The sequence below is a fragment of the Phodopus roborovskii genome, unplaced genomic scaffold, assembly GCF_943737965.1.
Source record: "Phodopus roborovskii unplaced genomic scaffold, PHOROB, whole genome shotgun sequence".
NCBI classification, from domain to species: domain Eukaryota; kingdom Metazoa; phylum Chordata; class Mammalia; order Rodentia; family Cricetidae; genus Phodopus; species Phodopus roborovskii.
Genome location: NW_026126517.1, coordinates 30,585,249 through 30,604,741, shown reverse-complemented (window position 1 = coordinate 30,604,741; position 19,493 = coordinate 30,585,249). Strand labels below are relative to the sequence as shown.

At 37.0% G+C, this 19,493-nt stretch overlaps 2 protein-coding genes across 2 annotated transcripts in view; one reads left to right on the top strand and one right to left on the bottom strand.

Annotated features, from left to right (window-relative positions):
• LOC127231745 (protein NPAT) overlaps nucleotides 1-12,622 on the bottom strand; it is a 39,298-nt gene extending 26,676 nt beyond the window's left edge. Inside the window, exons 1-4 of the mRNA XM_051197474.1 lie at nucleotides 12,425-12,622; nucleotides 3,791-3,909; nucleotides 1,822-1,882; nucleotides 853-925 (exon numbers count right to left, since the gene is read on the bottom strand). Of these exons, the coding sequence (XP_051053431.1) occupies nucleotides 853-925; nucleotides 1,822-1,882; nucleotides 3,791-3,909; nucleotides 12,425-12,461 (290 nt within the window). The 5' untranslated portion in view covers nucleotides 12,462-12,622. The remainder of the gene's footprint in view (nucleotides 1-852; nucleotides 926-1,821; nucleotides 1,883-3,790; nucleotides 3,910-12,424) is intronic.
• A 283-nt stretch (nucleotides 12,623-12,905) lies between these two features.
• Nucleotides 12,906-19,493, top strand: part of Atm (ATM serine/threonine kinase) — a 100,744-nt gene continuing 94,156 nt past the window's right edge. The window contains exons 1-4 of the mRNA XM_051197473.1: nucleotides 12,906-12,971; nucleotides 15,373-15,474; nucleotides 15,565-15,677; nucleotides 17,895-18,040. Coding sequence (XP_051053430.1) covers nucleotides 15,403-15,474; nucleotides 15,565-15,677; nucleotides 17,895-18,040 — 331 coding nt within the window. The 5' untranslated portion in view covers nucleotides 12,906-12,971; nucleotides 15,373-15,402. The remainder of the gene's footprint in view (nucleotides 12,972-15,372; nucleotides 15,475-15,564; nucleotides 15,678-17,894; nucleotides 18,041-19,493) is intronic.

Genomic DNA, 19,493 nt, shown 5'->3' with positions numbered 1-19,493 from the left:
AGAAAAATGAGTTAGGTAAAGAACTAGAAAGAGAAAACTACCAAATAAGATGGGGTTCATTGCTAGGATGAAAACATTTGGAGCCATTTAACTAACCAGAGGATAAAAATATGGAATATTCACTTGTAGCTTTGAGAGATTTTTCATGAGACTCTACCATCACATAATAGATGACAAAACATTGATAGCAATAGGTCTGGTATACTTCCAAGGATGCTGAAACTGGCATTCCAAGGCTATGAACTAGGTAGATGGCAGTTAAGTATTCTAACCATGAGAGAATACTAAAAGTAGAAAATAATAAAAATACTGAAAGAAAATTCCAGAAGGAAAGAATCAATTGGGCATGAAGTCAATGATACTTTCAATATGTAATAAGAAATGGTTACTAAAGAATTTTATATCTTGGGTTGGAGAGATGGCTTAGTGGTTAAGAGCACTGACTATTCTTTCAAAAGTCCATATGGTGGCTCACAACCACCTGTAATGAGATCCGGTGCCATCTTCTGGCCTGCAGGCAGACATGCAGACAGAACACTGCACACATAATAAATAAATATACAAATCTTAATTTAAAATAATTTTATTTTAGTCTAAACTTCCTAAGATACTATGCAAAGTTGAGAATATCATTAAATTTCTATATATTACAATTTCCTCATTTGGATACAATCTACTAAAAGTATACAATTTGTTTTCAATCATTTCTAATAAAGGCAAAGAACCTCCACCACCCTCTAGGAAACCTTCAAAATTAGAAAGATGTTATATACACATATTATAAAGATCTTAAGTTCTACAGCCAGAGTGTGTTTGCATTCCTAAATCCACGCGTTTCAATGAGGATAGTACCTGATCTGAGAAAGTGTGTGGTCTAGCTTCTTCCACAGAGATGACATTATTGTTGGGACCTCATTTGATGTCTCTAAATTTTAAGAGGAAATAAACTCAGTTTACAAAAGTTCACTTTTCAGTTTGAACAAAGACAGATTACAACAAAAAAACAAAAACTGTGTTTTTAAATTGTTGAAGTTACACTGGAAATTAAGAAGTGAGTCTATTTGTAACATTGTGCAAATGTGTTAATTTCTTAAATCAGAGAATCAAATCCAATACCAGTAAAAAAGCGAACTAACCAACCTAGAAGGCTAATAACTTTATATCTCCTTTGTATTAGAGAAAGGCAAACTATATTTATGGGAAAGGTTATATGAACTCCTTGTATATATGCAAATTTAATCCTTGATATCCTTATTAAAAACAGCTGTAAGCAATACTTCTTAACGAGTTAAAGACTAAGAGAGATACAACACGCAGCACCTGACTGACATGATGGGTACACACCCAGGTGTTTGAAAAGGAAAAGCTACTTCTCCTCTGTCTATTACTTTATGATAATTAATCTAAAAGTAATAGTTTTGATGATATGAATTATAGCAACAATGTCAAGAAAATAACCATCTATTCTGCTTCAAATCATCAGAAATTTCAACAGTTAGTATTTTATGTTCTGTTAACTACGAGCCGTTTTTCTAAGACCTGTACACAAGTCAAAATTAAATAGTTCAAAATATTTTAGCAAATAACAATGACTGTTCTTCAGTATAAATAAGCTAGAGTTAATTTCATTTTAAAATATGAGCTTTGGCTTCTGCCTGTTAGTTAACATTTGGAGTCTTAAAATGTTTTACTCAATATAAGCAAAAAAGAATTCTAAACAAAACTGATTTCCCAGTAAAATATATCTTATCAGAATAATATTAAGTTTTTCAAGGCTTTTTATGAGACTATGTCTTAAAGCAATGATATCCAATGTCTTACCTTTTGCTTTCATGGCTACATATTCATTCAAAATTGTTGTCAAGTTTTTTCCAAATAAGGACTGAAAAGCAAAAGACCAAACATTACCCAAACCATACAATTTATCACTTTCCCACAATAAAAGCCAATGAAAGATCTAGACTTTGAAATCCAGCGAGGAAAGGATAGAGAAGTAGGCATAAACATTCACAAAAGCTATGTGTAACACACCTGACCAAAAAACCAAAAAAAAAAAAACAAAAAACAAAAAACAAACAAAAACAAAAAAAAAAAACTGAACTGTGACTACACGAGTTCTTACTATGTGAACAAAAAGCATGATCATAAAACAGTTTTCTCTCAGGAGGTAGTTATTTTGTTAAACTGTTAAAAAAAAAAAAAAAAAAAAAAAAAAGGCCCCAATTAGGGACTAATCTGCTATGGCTAACCTGAAAGCCATGTAAAAATGAACTTAAAAAAAAAAAAAGTGTATAAGATATCCTTCCTAAGGCACAATACATTTTTGTTCTTATTTCTGTCAACCTACCTACATGACTTCCCTAGTCTCACTACTATAATACAAGGATAGTTTATCCTAATAATATGATCACATTTGAGGTTATAAAAGAGCAAGGATTTCAGAACCAAGAGTTCTGATTTCAAAAAACTTAATAGAATGTGATAAATCCTTTAAATACCTAAAATTACTGTAGACATTTTTATACTGGATAATATTGAAGACATATATAATATACTGGGGAAGATGTCTAACATAGGCAACTAGGTCCCCTCTCCCTTTCAACTTTCAGCACTAGACTTCTTTTTTGGTTAACAGGGTCTTACCATAAACTCTGGACTGGTCTTGGCTTCCTGCATGCTCGAATTAAAGGCATATGATATAGTCTTGTATCTGTAAGTACTTGGAGGGTAAAGCAGAAGGACTGTAAATTCAAGTTCTGTCTGAGCTATACAGAAGGTTCAAGACCAGCTCAGGTAAGCTAGGAAGATCTCAATTCAAAAAAGTAAAAATGAAGCTGGAGTATAGCTAAAAAGAGTGTTTAACCAGCATAAAGGCTGAAAAGGCAGGAGATTTGCCTAATATCATTCCGTTTTTTTCTTTCTTTCTAATAACGAAGTGAACTTTGTTCATGCAATTTAACTTTCAGACCTGCAGTTAAATTATCTAGAGATGGTCTAGAGGGTAAGAGGGTATGCCACTCTTTCAAAGGCCCAAATTCAGTTCCCAGCACCTACACTGGACAACGACTACCTGTAACTCCAGCTCCAGGGGATCCGATGCCCTTTCTGGCCTCTGAGAGCTCATCCACTCATGTTTATGTGAGATTATGCACACTCATGTGCTGGGTATGAAATGTGGGTCTTTTGGAAGAGCAGCAGGTGCTTGAGCCATCTTTCCTTGTTCTCCAAGTCGTTCAAATTTTTCAAGATTTTTGGGGGTATTTTAATCCCTTTTCTATGTAAAAATTACAATACCCCAAACAATTCACTAAGGAGCCATCCTTTTCCTATAACTACAAACACCATGTAGAATCATGTAATTCTAGAACATTCCATATATATATTTATAAGAGGTGACAAAAATATAAAAAACACTTTTATTTCTAGATAAGGTCTTCCTGTGTAGCTCAGGTTAGCCTAAAAAGTGACAACTATCTTTCATCAACCTTCCAAAGCCTGCATTATAGATGTATAGTACCTGACTAAATCTGTGTTTCAGTTATATGAATTAGGCATCGATAAGTCATGTAGCTATCTGCCAAAGCTGACTTGGCTGATGAACAATAAGGATCTTGCTATGTTGCCTAGGCCTAAAACCCCAGGTTCAAGTGATTCTGTGATTATCCTAAGTTCCCAAGACAGACATATGGCACAGTGCCCCACATCATTAATAAGTTCATTTTAAGGCTCTGCTTTACAATCTTTTGTATTTGTTACTAATGATACGACCTATAAGGAATAAGGAACTCACCAGTAAGCAGGCTGGGATGAAACCTTCATCAGTACAGTGTTCTGCATATTCTTTTAAATTTGAGCTTTCCAAAATAAAAGTCTGGCAAGTAGATGTGAGGTTTTCTTGTTGTAAGTAACCTAAATGAAGAATATTAGTTTGAATACCTCAGTAAATTCTGTACTTTTGATAAGTGGCTTCTAAAATGCTGGAACATGCCTGGAGAGATGGCTCAGAGGTTAAGAGGCTGCTCTTCCAGGAGTCCTGAGCTCAATTCCTGGCAACCACATGGTGGTTCACAACCATCTGTAATGAGATCTGGTGCCATCTTCTGGCGTTCAGGCACACATGCAAGCAGAACACTTTAATAAATAAATCTTAAAAAAAAAAAAAAAAAAAAAAAAAATGCTAGAGCACGTAGGAAAAAGGTAAACAAGGCCTCAGGCAAAACATGTTGGTGTTTTACAATCTTTCAATAGGTTGTGCTGCAATATGTAGCAGGATGACTACAATCACTAACTAGTTAGTTCCTCTATAGGATCCAATTCTAGTTAAGCTTATTAAAAAGATATTTGACAAAGTGGAATTACTGCATAATAAATTTAGAAAAAGCCAACAAGGAAATAGCAAATGCATTCCACTACTCCATGATTTCCATAATAGCTATGCAAGGCGATGGCGAATATTCACTTTTTGGATTATTGAAAAGCCACATTTTCTAGTGTGTTTGACTATCCACTTCATGATTTAACAAAGTCAACAGAGATCTATGTATATTGTGTTAAAAGTCAGAAAAAAAAATCTTTCAATTTATATATAGTGTATCAATTTCAACAAGAACCTCAACTTTAACAAGTGAAGACTAAGGTTGTTAACCACTTGGCTCTTTAGCAAAGTTATCATTGAAGGAAAGAATAGTCTCTCTCTCTCTTTTTTTTAAAGACAGGGTTTCTCTGTATAGTCCTGGCTGTCCTGGAACTTGCTCTGTAGACCAGGCTAACCTCAAACTCAGTGTTGAGATTAACCTGCCTCTGCCTTCCAAGTGTTGCGATTAAAGGCATGTGCCACCACTGACTGGCAAGAATAGTCAGTCCTTTAACAACTCACTCAGGAACAAGTGGGTATATACTTGCCAAAAAAAAAAAAAAAGACGCTGGCCCCAAAACCCAAACAAAAAACAAAACTTGATTGCAAAGGGTAAGGTTATAATATTTAAAAAAACAAACAATAAATGATAAATTTTTAGCCTTGAATTGAACAATGATATCCTAGGTAAAACATTTGAAACGCAAGCAATCAAAAAGATAAACTGATTATTAACATTTCAAATTCCTGTCATTAAGGAAACCATCATTAAAGTAAAATTATTTTAAAAATGGATGAAAACATTTGCAAATCATGTATCTGGTAGATGCTAGAAACCAAACTATATAGTGAACTCAAAAGGGACAATAATAAAAAGATAATCTAATAAAGAAACAAGCAAAATATAGATAAATAATAAACTCATGGAAAGGCATTCAACTTTACTAGTCATCCAGAAAATATAAAATAAAAAACCTTTATTTAAATTCATATGCACTGGGACAAAAATCCTTATACCCATTATGACCTGAATCATGCTTGAAACCATACTAAATGAAGTCAGGCATAAAATCCAAAAATATTTCAATTATATGTGATATCCAGAAACAGAAAATCCATACATTCAAAAAAGTAGGTAACTGGTTGTTGGAGGATGGGGAAGTTGAAAGTGCCTGTTATCAGTATGTATTTCCCATTGGAGATATGCAAATGTTTTGGAATTAATGGTATTAATGCTTATTAGGAATATCTTAAGTTCCCCAATATTTTATTGTGTTAATTATACACTGCCATGAAAATAACCTAATTGTAAATACCTAACTTACTATATGAAGCTTTACTTGTTACATTCTAATTTTATTTTAACTCTGTCTTACCATTCCTCCATCTCTTCAAACAAATTAATCTTATAAAAGTCCTACAATGAATACTCTTATTTTAAAGCCAATGTATATTGTACTGTTTGCTTAGGCAGCTTATCTTTCCTGAGCCTAGGTAAATTTCAACTCATTCTTTGGTGTTTAATATGATTTGCAATTCCTCAGAAAACTTAAATAAATAAAATAAATAAATAAACGCACACACGTATATATACACACATATATATCTTATTTTCCCCTTGCCTACACTTGTAAATCTTTTGTAATAACTGTTAAGTAATCCCTTACATTATTTACCCTAAGCTATTTATCTCTATGCTGGTAAAATATAGCAAACAAAAAATATTTTTGTTAGCCTTAATAAATATATTTTTTAAATAAATGATTTCTAAAGTCTCTTCTATTTTAAGACTTTCTGGACTTGGAAATACATATAATTAAAAACAAAATAAAAACAAACCAGGGGCTTTAGAGGTAGTTCAGCGCACCTCCTGCCCTTCCAGAGGACTGGGTTTAGTTCCTCATTTTTATTCCATCTAATATTTATTTATTTTTATTTCATGTACATTGGTGTTTTGCTTGTATGTCTTTGTATGGGTGTTGGATCCTCTGGAACCAGAGTTGCAGGTAGTTGTGAGCTGCCATGTGGGTGCTGGAAATTGAAGCCGAATCTCTTAACTGCTCTCCAGCTCTGGATTCAATTCTTAGCACCCACACTGTGGCTTCCAACCACCTCTAACTCCAGTTCCAGGGCCCCAAATCCCTCTTCTGACCACCTACATACACTGCAGGAATGCAGTACAGACATACTAGGCAAACCAGTCAAACAAACAGAAACAATAAAAAACCCAACCCTGATGAGATAGATGGCTTGAGTTCTTAAAAGAGAAGAACAAGGAAAATGTTATCTCATTTTAGGCACTGTTCTGATTTGGGAATCAACTCGCCAGTTTTTGTAGTTAATGAATAGGTTCTCTTACTTCTAACTTACACCTTATATGAAGAAAAACAAACATACAAGTAAAGTGTATTTCTTTGGAGCACAAGAAGTATTTACAAACAAACAAACAAACAAAAAACCAAACATGCAAAAAACAAAACAAAAACAGTATCCCTACTTTAAAATTGCTACCACTGAAGATCACACTGCAGATGTATAATTACATGAATTAAAACACAATAGGTCTGGCCTAGCAAAACAGCTCAGCTGTAAAGGCATTTGCTTCATGAGCCCAAGGATTTGGTTTGAACCTTGGGACCCACAGTGAAAGGAGGGAGCTGACTCCTCAAAGTTGTCTTCTAACCTCTGCACATGTACAGTCTCTCTGTTGTCACATGCTTCTGCCTTCATCTTTCACATAAAATCATAAAATTCAACTTAAAAAAAAAACTGATGGAAAAAAAAATACCTCAGCTGGTATTCCCAAAGTATTATTTGGAACAAGTGAAGTATCATCTGTGAACACAAATTTAAAACAAATACAAACCACTGGAATCACCTGGGAATTAGGGCAGTTGGAACTGTTTCTTCATGTTTTTGATTTGGATTAGATCCACCAAATAATTTTTTCTTCATGGTAGAGTGTTCTAAAAGCATTAATCACCTAGATGTATTCAGTCACTTGAGACTTGTGACAGGTGGTCATTGTGAAATAAGACTCCTCCAAGATTTTCTTTCTTGGAGAACATACATTCCTAAAAAGTGATATCATCCTAAAAGAGGGTAGAAATTGTTTGAGGGGAATAGGAAATTTTCATTTTGTGCAATACAAGATATACATCTAATATAAAAAGATATAAAGTTTATTTGTGAAATTAAAAATATATGTGATAAAGGTGGTTAGAAAAAGTTCACAATGACTCCTTACAGGGTATGGCAGCAAAATGTAGGCTGAATAACAATGTCCTACACAACAAATAATGTAGTTAATTTCTTCCACCCCAAGAAAGAGGATCAATTGTGTTAGTACAGCTTGGGGAAAGAATATCAGATATGACAGTTCATGACACATTGTAAGTCAGTACATGCTTACATATCATATTTTAGAAAAGGCTCTGTGAAAATGCTGTATTACTTTTATGTTACAGATATGTTCAAGTTATATCACCTAGAAATATCCGAGACACATTAACATTCTACTCTTAAAAATATGCTTTGTTAAAATTTGAGCTTTCATTTTTGGTTAAATTTGGTAAGTTCTGCTTTACTTTGCCTTAAGAGTTCAAAAATATAGGAAATACTTGAAAATATTCAACAATGCCATTGTTTATATGATTAACTGGCAGGCTACAAAAATGCCCATTCATCATTAACCATCTGATCATAGTCAATTATCAATCAGGTTGCTTAAATTTTGAAATAGGAATTCCAAGAGCTTGGCCTTTTTAAGACAAGACAAAAGGAGCCTAAAAAAAGTAAGAACTAAAGCTCCACTTGTGTAAATATCTTCCTCATGTACTCTTGATTCTCCAGCAATATTGGTGGCTTAATGTTCATGTTCATTTAAAAAAAAAAAGAAATTGTTAGAAAGACAACTGTCTTGTAGTAGTAGTTCATCTACAAATATAAAATGTACAGCTTCAAACCATAAATTATGATTTAAAATTAGTTAGATAGAATTTACTATCAGTCATGAGAAAATTATTCAAAGCTTCAAGGTATAGATATGCCGATATGTTTGGGAAATCCAAATGCACACATATATCCATATATATGTACATGGATGACATGTAGGAATTTGGGTATCTTACCTAGTATGGATGTCCAATAAAAGAATAGTTAATAGGAGTCAACAGAAAGACAAAATGGCTTACCATGGAAATCTTGACAGGGTCATCAGTCAAAGGTGTGCTTTACTTTTTCAGAGGACCTGAGCTAGATTCCTAGCACCCACTTCAGGTGCCTTACAACTGCCTGCAAATCCAGCTCCTAGGGGATCTATCATCTCTAGCCACACACCCAAAATATGGAGTAAGTGAGGTATTTATTCAAGATATAAAATGATCACAATTCCATTCTGGTGAAAATGTCTCTAATACAAATGTAAATAAAACCAATGGCTCTTGATCTCTTAAGAATACATCAGTCCTGTTTGCTCTCAAACCAATTTTTCATTTTCCAGGACTCTTTATGGTAGGAAGCCAGACTTCAAACAGGCAAAGTTACCCTACTCACCTGTCAGCTAACTTCTGGTTAAGTTTGCTAAAATGGCAAGAGCCTGTTCAGGTTGGAATTCAAGAGGAAGAAGCCAAATTCCCTGATTGCCTCAAGAATCTCTTCTCTGCCCATAGCTCCCTTATCAGACAAGTCTTTAGTTTCATCTTCCCACACAGTAAGTAGCCTCTGGGTTGCATTATATGCCTTGTCTCCTGGATTAGCATGGTTTCCTGCTGTGCTAACTAACCTATAAATTGCCTCACATAAGCTGTTCAGCTTCTTAGCTTTTGTATCACTGGTGTAACCAATTCCTTCATTAAATCCTACCACATTAAACATACAACTTAGTTTCTGGTTTCTTTTCTGAATGGATGCCAACTCATACAGAAAGTAACCTACTTAAGAAATTAAGAAAATCTGAACCCTTTAACCAGAAAGTACTCCTTTTACACACAGAACTTTTTTAGCATTTTGTAGGTTCCTAAGAACTCTTCAAGCTTGACTACAATATAAAGAAATACTGAATAAGAAAGTTTCAGTTTAGGAAGAAGGAAAAATTTTAGAGGTGGATGGTAGGGATGGTTGCAGTATGTAACTAATACTAAAGTACTATAAGTTTAAAAACTGCTGAAATGACCAATTTTGTTATGTGTTTCATATATATATATATATACATATATATATATATATATATATATATATATATATATATAATAAAACCCTTTACCCACCAACACAACTACTTTAATAGGATGCTGGAGATATTACCAACTTTTTGCTATCACATTTGACTTGAACCTTTATTAGGAAGGCAAGTGGTCTGATGCAGCCTACTGAAAATAAAAACAGGCCTAGGTAGGAAGACAAGCAGAATGAGCTCCACAGAGCACTTCCTATGACACATTAGTAAAAGCCAATTGAAGGCCTAGAGGCAGTAAGCAACAGTCTGACGTATCTAGGTCGCTACAATATTTTTTAAAGATCCATTAAGACAAGAAATAGCTGGCTATGGCTGAGCAGAGAGCAATGAGATTAGTATAGTAAGCTAAAGAATTAGGGGAAAATGAATTAGTAAAATAGTTAAGTACTAAGTGGTTTTACAAGTAAATCTATCTTGTAAGTGACACAGGGTACTGGACAATGCGAGATGGGGTTCAGAAAAAAAAAATGTTTTGGTGTTAAAGAGTTTAAAAAACAACAGAAGAGTGAATGCTAAGTTAAGAAAAATTACCTTTCTCCTTATACTTAGAAACTGGCAGTGTTTGGAACATGCCAAGAAACAAGCAAACAAAAAAACCACAAGGGATTGAAAGAGGGGCTAAAGATGGTACAGGGGTGGGAGGAGTGGGGGGGGGGTAAAATAGAAGAATCCTGACCAAGCAATAAAACTGTTGACATAAGTTTACATGTGCATAAAAGATAACGAAACCACAAAATTGAGAGTAATGGGAAGATTTTCTGGTATACCAAAAGCATTTCAATTCTTAGAACATGTGGTAGAACCTGAATGCTTCAGGAAGATTTGAAAATAGAGTACACATGAATTGCGAGTATATAGAAAGAAATCACAATTCCAAAACAGAATGGAAGGCATGCTGGAATTCATGGTACTGAAAATGGAATCTGAATAACAAAGATGGTTTTAAGGATGAAAAGCAACAACTTGAGTTTCTAGCCCCCAAGAGAAAAATAGTCAGTAAACAGCTTATTAGTGGGGGAGAAGCATTAATTACTCCAATTAGAAAACCCTGTTATTTCCTTAAGGTTTTCTTAACAAGGCAGGACTTTCCCTTCAGGGATACACTGACTGTGTAGAGGTGTCTTTCCCTTTTTACAGCTGGGAATGAAGGGGGAATGGAGGTCCTAAAAAGGATGTAGTGGAGGAGAAATCATGGTTGATGCTAAACATTTCATAAAATATGAACACAGAAGGACTCATAATTATCGACTTCACAATGTTTATATTGCCAAACTTGATGCCCCACCACCACAGTGTTTCTGAGTAGCCCTCACTCTTCTGGAACTCCCTCTGTAGACTAGACTGGACTCGAATTCACAGAGATCTGCCTGCCTCTGCTTTCCAAGTGCTGGGATTAAAGGCATACACCACCACTGCTAGAGGGTTGAGGGGAAAAAAAAAATTAAGACTATGATCCCGGAATTTTGTATGATTTGCCAGATTGCTAAAAGTCACAATTCTTATCCAAACAATACACACAGAGGGAAAAAAAATTAATGCTTTTCATATGGCCCTAATAGATTTAAAAATTACAAGATAGCCAACTTTAAAAATGTCACAGGTAGAAACTACTCAATTCTGATAAAGCAGGAAAAAATTAGAAATTCCAAACAGTTTTAGTGTTTAAGGTTCTCCAAAAATGGACGTTGAAACCATTTAGAGCCCCTCAATATTTTCTGCCAAACGTGCTTATCAAAAACCCCATGAAATTTTTTTAAAGAGCTAAAAAAGGAGTTTATGTAGAATGGGGAGGGGGAAGGGAAGAGCATAGAGGCACCAGGAACAGGAGAGGGGGAGAGGAAGGGAGAGAGGGAGAGGGAGAGGGAGAGAGAGAGAGAGAGAGACAGGGAGAGGGAGAGAGAGAGAGACAGAGAGAGAGAGAGAGCGCCCCCATGAAATTTTCAATCCATTCTTTTTTTTTTTTATTTTTTGACAACACTGGACACAAAACAAATGTTAGCAACGGTTGTTGAAAGTAGGGATGGATTTACCATACTTGTACCAATTTCTTCTAGAGATGTCGCAAATAATGTTTCAAAGTCACTGCCCAATTTTGAGCCTAAGAGGTTCTTCTTCCCAGCAGTACAATTCCTTTTATTCTTTTGGAGGACAAACAACGAAAACTGTCTTACAATATACCCCGACCGACCGGTGGGCTATGAACTAGCCCTTTTCAAAAATGGAGGAAAAACTAGGACTAGAACGTGTGCAGTCGTCATACCCTCCCCCCGAAATATTTGCTCAAGAACGTGAAAAACTGCCATTTTTAAAATATGCAACTGGCATTTCAAGCCCCTTTGGTAAGGAGTATGGAAACCTTGTGTCCCAAATTCCTAATGCTAAAAGCGAGTTATGGGTAAGGGCACGGGAGTCTGCACAAAGCTGGGCGGATGGGGAAGCCCTTCTTTTTGGTTTTTCTTTTCCTTTTTTCGGTCCCAGCTCTGACAAGGGAGAGGGTGAAGGACACCCAGCCCTGTCCATCACGTAGACGACACTCTTTCAAGGGTCGTAGAGGGCCTGGCTCTGCCTCGGAATCCAGGCCCCAGGTGTCTCACGCCGAGCCTCTCCCTTTGGCTGCCCCCTCGTCACGCAGCTTAAGGAGAGGAGCATCCACACACCACGGGGTCACAAAAGCCTAAAGCCTCCGAGGGACCGAGCGCCTCCGCCAGTCTGAACTTGGACCCTTGGGGGCGACCCCCCAAAGCGTCCCCACCCTAAGCAACTAACGCCCGGCCCCCAGTCTTTCCGTCCTCTCAGCCCAGTCCGATCCCCCGCCCTCCCGGGAAGGCACTTACCCAACACCAGCCTGGCTACATCCGAGGGTAACAGCATGATCCGAACTGCACAGGGAGCCGCCTAAAGGTAGGAGAGTCAACCCAAAGCAGACACCGCGACAGCCCCGGCGCCGCCGCATCTCCCGGTCCCAGTGGCGGTACTGAACCCGCGGCAATTTGTCCCGCCTCTTTCCTTACACACCAACCAATCACTTCCGCGGGAGGCAGAAAGGCGCCGAAACGAAACCCGCCTCCGTTCTCCTCCGAACTGTCGTCATTTCCGCCCGCGGAGAAGTGGGGCTAGAGAGGACCCGGTGGCCCTGTGTGGGAGCATCAGCCTCTGGGCGGAGTCGCCCGCGCGAGGTCGCTCCTCATTGGCGCGCCGTGCGCAGGCGCGTTTCCTCAGACTGGGTGAATGTTTTGAGGGGAGCGAATGTTTTGAGTTAGGGAGCGCGTGATCGCTGCGCGCACGCGCACACCGGGTAGCGAGCGACTCCTTTGGGGAGCCCACGCAGTGCGAAGTTGCTGCTTTTGGACCGGAAGCGGGGAGGCGTGCGTCGGCAGCCAGGTGCGTGATCCGCGGACGCGGGAAAAGAAGAAGCAACCTGGATTTGCTTTGGCAGATAAAATGCAACGGTAGGAGCGTGGAACGAACGCGGGGCTTCTGTGAGGGAAAGTTCTCGCCACACCCCATCTTTTCTCGGTTCCGGAATGGTTCTGGACGCCTCTTCATCTTTCTCGGGCGCCTGTGATTCTCTTTCTCTCTGTGGAGTGGAGTGAGCCTGAACCTTCTCTTCTATGCGTCCCCCTTTCCTGCCTGTCACTTTAAGGGTTCTAATTTTTCTAAGAGAATACTCATTTTTTTAAATCTCACATTTTAGTCACAGACCATTTATTTATACCTAAGCTACAGGTCCGTATAAACAAAGTAAAGCACAGGTTCGTGGTTAAGAGTGTGGGCTCAAAAAAAAAAAAAAAAAAAAAAAAAGCATGGACTCGGAAATTAGTCTGAGTTCGAATTCGCATTTTCAGTTGCATGCCATGTGCTGTCTTTAGGAAGATTTGTGGCAGCCCCTAAGAGTTAACTGCTGGTTCTCCGACCCCCTCCCCACCTGTCATAGATAACTAGCTAATTTTCAAAGCGACGATGTGGTGGGGGAGCACCGTGTTAGGCGAGGAGGGACTGATTCTGTGGAAATTGAGCAAAATTGAGCCTGATTTGCTGCTAGACTTCCCCAAGTGAAAATTGTTCTGCAAGGTGGTAGCGAACTGTTCAGACAGAAGGAAATGCAAGGAAAGGCACAACGCATAGAAAGGTTTCTGAAGCTCCAGAGCGAACTCTGATTGAGTAATAATAGATTTTGCACGTTTTCAGTATGTTGAAGCCACAGGGAAGGATAAGAACAAAAAACCCCTAGCCAAATATATTTATGAAGCGATTCTAAGGGAAGTAATAATAGAATGGCCGTTACTCTGAACATTAGCTCTGTGTGTGTGTGTGTGTGTGAGAGAGAGAGAGAGAGAGAGAGAGAGAGAGAGAGCGCGAGAGCGAGAGCTAGAGCGAGAGAGAGAGAGAGACTCACTTGAGAAAACAGTTTACAGGTTTGAGAGGTTAACCCAATGCAATCCAGGTTGGATAACTGTTAATTAATTGACTGGTTTTGAACTGCAATAATACAACTTGACTGTAGAGCCCGCTCTTGCAACCGAAGCTAGCCATGAACTCACAATCTTGCTGCCTAAGCCTCCCCCCAGGCCTGGGAATATAGATAGATGTATGGTGCCATTCCTGGCTGAGCTCTACCATTAGTTGAAAATGGTGTGCCAGAAGTGGGATTATTTATGAGAAGGTGACTATAATTATCATTGCCAATTTTGTAAATACTTGGTTGAAATTAAGATTGGATTTGTCAATTCAGGGATTTTGCTTTTTTTTTCAATTGAATGGAGTTGAAGCAGCTATCTTTTTAGTATCTGAATAGTGTGTTTACTTTATTGCTCTCTTTCTCTAGTTGAATAGCTTTAGTTCTGCCACCCACGATTATTTTTTTTAAACATGGAACATTTCATGAATTTGTGCATCGTCTCTGCATGATTGTTTCAGTTTTACTGTGTGTGCTGTGGAATCTAGCACAATTCTGTCTTTCAGTTCCTTTAACGTGCTCTTTTTCCATTTTAGGTCCTTTTGGCTTCTCCAATCTCCTTCCCTAAAATGTTCTCTCTTTAGTTCTTCCTGTAATTGACACCAGTTCATTCAGATCTTGACATTAACCCTCCTATGATACACATTCTTGACAGCTCATCTAAAATGATAAACTGCTGTAATTTTTATTTTGAAACATGAGCTTCTATATAGCAATCTGACATTGCTGTCACACTGAGGATGACCATAAACTCTTGATCCTCCTGCCTCTGCCTCCTCACTGATGGGATTACATGCATTTGCCATCACACTCAGTTCTCTTCTGTTGTTTTCTACTGTATTTTTGTTTCCTTTGGGGCATATATTGCAATTTGGAACTATGCAATAATAATTTTATAGCCATCAGTTCTACCAGATGTCTCCAAGAGGAGAGGCTTTGTGTCAGTACAGTTCATTTATTTTCTTGCTGACCCTAACATATTCCTAATCTGAAATATCATATATATGAAACAAATACTGTTTTAACTTATCAATGGATGTTTTTTCTTTCAGAAATATATTGAACTGTTTCATTTTCTTCAAAATATACTTTCTTCTGCTATGCAAAGTGCACAATTGAGAATTAGAGGATAATTTTGATAAATTATAAGATAATGTCTTATAAAAACGTTAAGAAAAATTGTTGTGTCTTTGATCACAGTGTGTCTCTGGATGTACAGTTAGGTTTAAATGTATAGAGGTACTGTACTCTAAAATAATTACATCCAGGTTTATAGTATAGCCAGTCCTCAGCACCAAAATTAATTTCATATATTTCTATTTACAGGTAAGGATGTATGTTCCAGAATCTTAAGCCATGAGTCTATCACTTAATGATCTGCTCATTTGCTGCCGGCAATTAGAACATGACAGAGCTACAGAACGAAGGGTAACAAATTACTTGAAATTGTTTTTCTTGAAACAGATGTGTGATTGGTGATATGGTATATAATTATTATAATGTTCTTTTTGTTTTCAGAAAGAAGTGGAGAAATTTAAGCGTCTGATTCAGGACCCTGAAACAGTTCAAAATCTAGATAGGCATTCAGATTCCAAACAACAAAAATACTTGAATTGGGATGCTGTTTTCAGGTATCGTCTTTGAATTTGTTTTGCTTTCTTTTCCCATTTTGTGATACCATTTTATGTTTTGTTTTTTGGGTTTTTTTTGTTTGTTTGTTTGTTTGTTTTTGTTTTTTGTTTTTTTTTTCCCCCGAGACAGTGTTTTTCTGTATTGCTTTGGAGCCTGTCCTAGAACTAGCTCTGTAGACCAGGCTGGCTTCAAACTCAAAGAGATCTGCCTGCCTCTGCCTCCCGAGTGCTGGGACTAAAGGTGTGTGCCATCAACGCCCGTTGTGGTGCCATTTTATTGTTTGAGTTTTGTGCAGTGTATATCATTATTTGTTATATAGGAAGTTGGCATTTAGTTATCTAAAACATAGTTTTTAAAACTCATACAGAATATTGAAAGTTTTAAGTCAGTTCTTCAACAAAATGCTTTAGGCATATGTCATTTAAGATCAACAAAGAAACTGGCCATCATGGAGTTCCTGTAATAATGTGTTCTTGAGGCTGAGGTAGGATATGCATGAGATCCAGTCTTAATCTGGTCTATAAAACAAAACAACAGATTAAGAATTCTGTTCATTTTGATTAGTTTATAAGGATTTTTTTTTATTTCAAATATAGGTTTATAAGTAAGCTATAATAACCTGGTGGTAGTGTTTCATGCCTTTAATCCCAGCACTCAGTAGGCAGAGACAGACAGATTTCTGAGTTTGAGGCCAGCCAGGTCTACAGAGTAAATTCTAGGACAACAGGGCTACATAGAGAGACCCCGTCTCAAAACAAAACAAAAAAAAGTAAGTTACAGTATTTGTTATCATTTTGATTGTTGCTGATTATTAATAACTGGCATGTGTTGAAATATAATAAAACAAATAAAATAAATATTGGGTACTTTCAGATTAAAGCTGTTTTAACTTGTTTGTGGCACAGTTTATTTATTTTTATATTGAAACTTCATTTTCAACCATAACTTTATTTATAACTAGAAACAGGTTTTGAGAGAGTTGGGGGGATTGTTCAAAAAATGTAAAAATATTTCTATTTGTGTATGTGTGTCTTTGTCAAGTGTGTGCAGATCCCTGGAAGTCCAAAAGTAGACATTGGATATTCTTGACCTGGAGTTAGAGGAGGTTGTAAGCTGTCTGCCATGGGTCCTAGAACCTGAGCACTCTTAACCACTGAGCCATCTTTTGAGCTCCCCAAATGCATTTTAAATCTATGTAGAATACTAAAAGTATTACATCTGAAGCTAGTATGGTGATATAGCACCTGTGATCTTGGCTCCTTGGGAAGTTGATAGAGGAAGATAATGAGTTCAGTTCAATACAAATCAACAAATAATTGCAGTAAAGAAGGTGTTCACATTTCTTAATACAATATTAAATTATCTTATTGTACTTCTAACAGATAAACTTTTATTGGTTTGATTTTTGGTTTTTCAGGATAGGGTTTCTTTTTGTAGCCTTGGCTATCCTAGAACTTGCTTTGTAGAAGACCAGGCTGGCCTCAAACTCAAGAGATCTGCCTGCCTCTGCCTTCAGAGTGCTGGAATTATAGGTGAGCACCATTACCTCCCAGTTGATAAACCTAAGTTTTATCGCTTGTTTGATACTAATCAGTTAAAGTTCTAAATGCATATGACATGAAAAAAAATGCGTGCTTTCTTATTGAGCATTTAACTTATTTGCAATATTAGAAATATAGTTATTGCCAGGCAGTGGTGGCACATGCCTTTAATCCTAGCACTTGGGATGCAGAGGCAGGCGGATCTCTGTGAGTTTGAGGGTAGCTTAGTCTACAGAGTGAGTTCCAGGATAGGCTCCAAAGCTACAGAGAAACCCTGTCTTGAAAAAACAGGAAAACCAAACCAAAACAAATACAGTTATCTCTTTTTATAAGCTGATTAAATACTCCTGGCCAGTCTTCAGTGTCTTCTAGGCAGTTGTCATTTAAAGACTAGAAGTATTATTACCCTCTTATAATGTAAGGAGAGTTGAAGTCTTCAGTAGCATTCTGAGCAAGCAGGTGAGATGACAGAAAACCATGCAGGTTACAGATTAAGAACTTTGCAGGCTAGACTTTATATTGACTTTACACCTTCTTAGACTTTGGAACAGTAATAATTTCGTATACATGGTACAACACTGGTTTACATGATGCTTTGGGGGAAAGGCGTACCAGAGTTTTTGAAATGGTAAAATTATAAGTATTAATGAGGATATGAATTTTTTTTTCTTGCAGGTTTCTGCAGAATTATATTAAAAAAGAAACAGAATGTCTGAGAACAGCAAGATCAAATGTATCAGCCTCCACACAAACCTCCAGACAGAAGAAGATGCAAGAGATCAGCAGTTTGGTCAGATACTTCATCAAATGTGCAAATAAGAGTAAGCAACATTATGTATTACACACAGAAGCCTCAGTCGTTACCATAGCATAAATTTGATCTTAATAAAGTAGCATAAAAAATAAATTACTGACTGAAATTCCTAGCACATATAGTGGCTTTTAAAACTATGGGTCCAAAATTTGGGGGAGTTCAGTATAAAATCTTTAATCTCAAAAATGGAAAGATTAAAAATTATTCCCTCCCCATCTCTAGACATTGGCAGAAGTATAGTCTTAAGGTTTCAAAAAGCATTTTGAAGCTGAACAGTTTTAAAGGTATAAAGTCCTGTTAGGCCAGTGAGATGTCTTGGCAGGTAAAGGCACTTTAACCTGAGTTGGAGCCCCAAAACCTATGCTTATGTGATGGAGAAAACAAACTCCTTCAAGGTGTTCTCCACACATGTACATGACATGGGTGTTTTATTATACTTATGAGCATTTGCATACTCACAAATAAATGAAAAAATGTAAAAAAAAATAGTTTTAAAAACCCCATTTATTACTGCTTCTATTTTGTTTTCTAAGATTTATTTATGTGTATGAATATTTTGTCTGCATGTATGTAAGCGTACCATATGATATGCTCCTCATACTTGTAGAGATAGAGCTAGAAGAATCCAATACCCATGTCCTCTATAAGAACAATAAATGTCATCTCTCCATCTCCTCTAAATCCTCAAACGATATACAGGAAACCTTGTAATTATTTCAACATGATATCATTTGATATATTTGAAAATACACATAGAATTCCCAAGTACTCTTTCTCTAAGGTAAATGGACCTAATTCTTTGAGCTCATGTGACCTAGTTTTTGCTTTACTCTTTCATTAATCTTCAGTTTGTTACTTCTCTCAAGGAAAGTGGGACTTGGCTTTGTGCTATAATCTAATTGACATAGTCTACAGCATATTTGTTTCAGTTTTGCTATTTGAAACAGGGTTTTCATTGAAGCTAAGATTTGTGATCCTGCTGTCTCAAATCTTCCTTGTGCTGAGATTTCAGATATGTGTCCGTGTGTGTGTGTGTGTGTGTGTGTGTGTGTGTGTTGTTTGTGTTTGCTCATGCTTGTATGTGATGTGCTCTCACAAGAGTTTTGGTTAAAGGGTGTTCTGAGGACAACCTCAGCTGTCATTCCTTTGGTGCCTTATGTTTTGTTACAGAGTTTCTTGTTGACCTGAAGGTGGCTAAATAGGCCAGGTTTGCTGGCCAACAAGCCCCAGGGATCCTCCTGTCTGTTCTCTACAGTTGATATTTTTAAGGAATGATTTTTAAATTTTTCAATACTTCTTTTTGTTCGTTTTGTATACATGTATGTACATTTGCCATGATGTGCTCATGGATGTCAGAAAACAACTTGTAGGAGTCGGTTTTCTCCTTGTACCATATAGGTCCTGGGGATTGGACTCAGATCATCAGGCTTGGTAGTAAGTACCTCACCAAAGGAGCCATT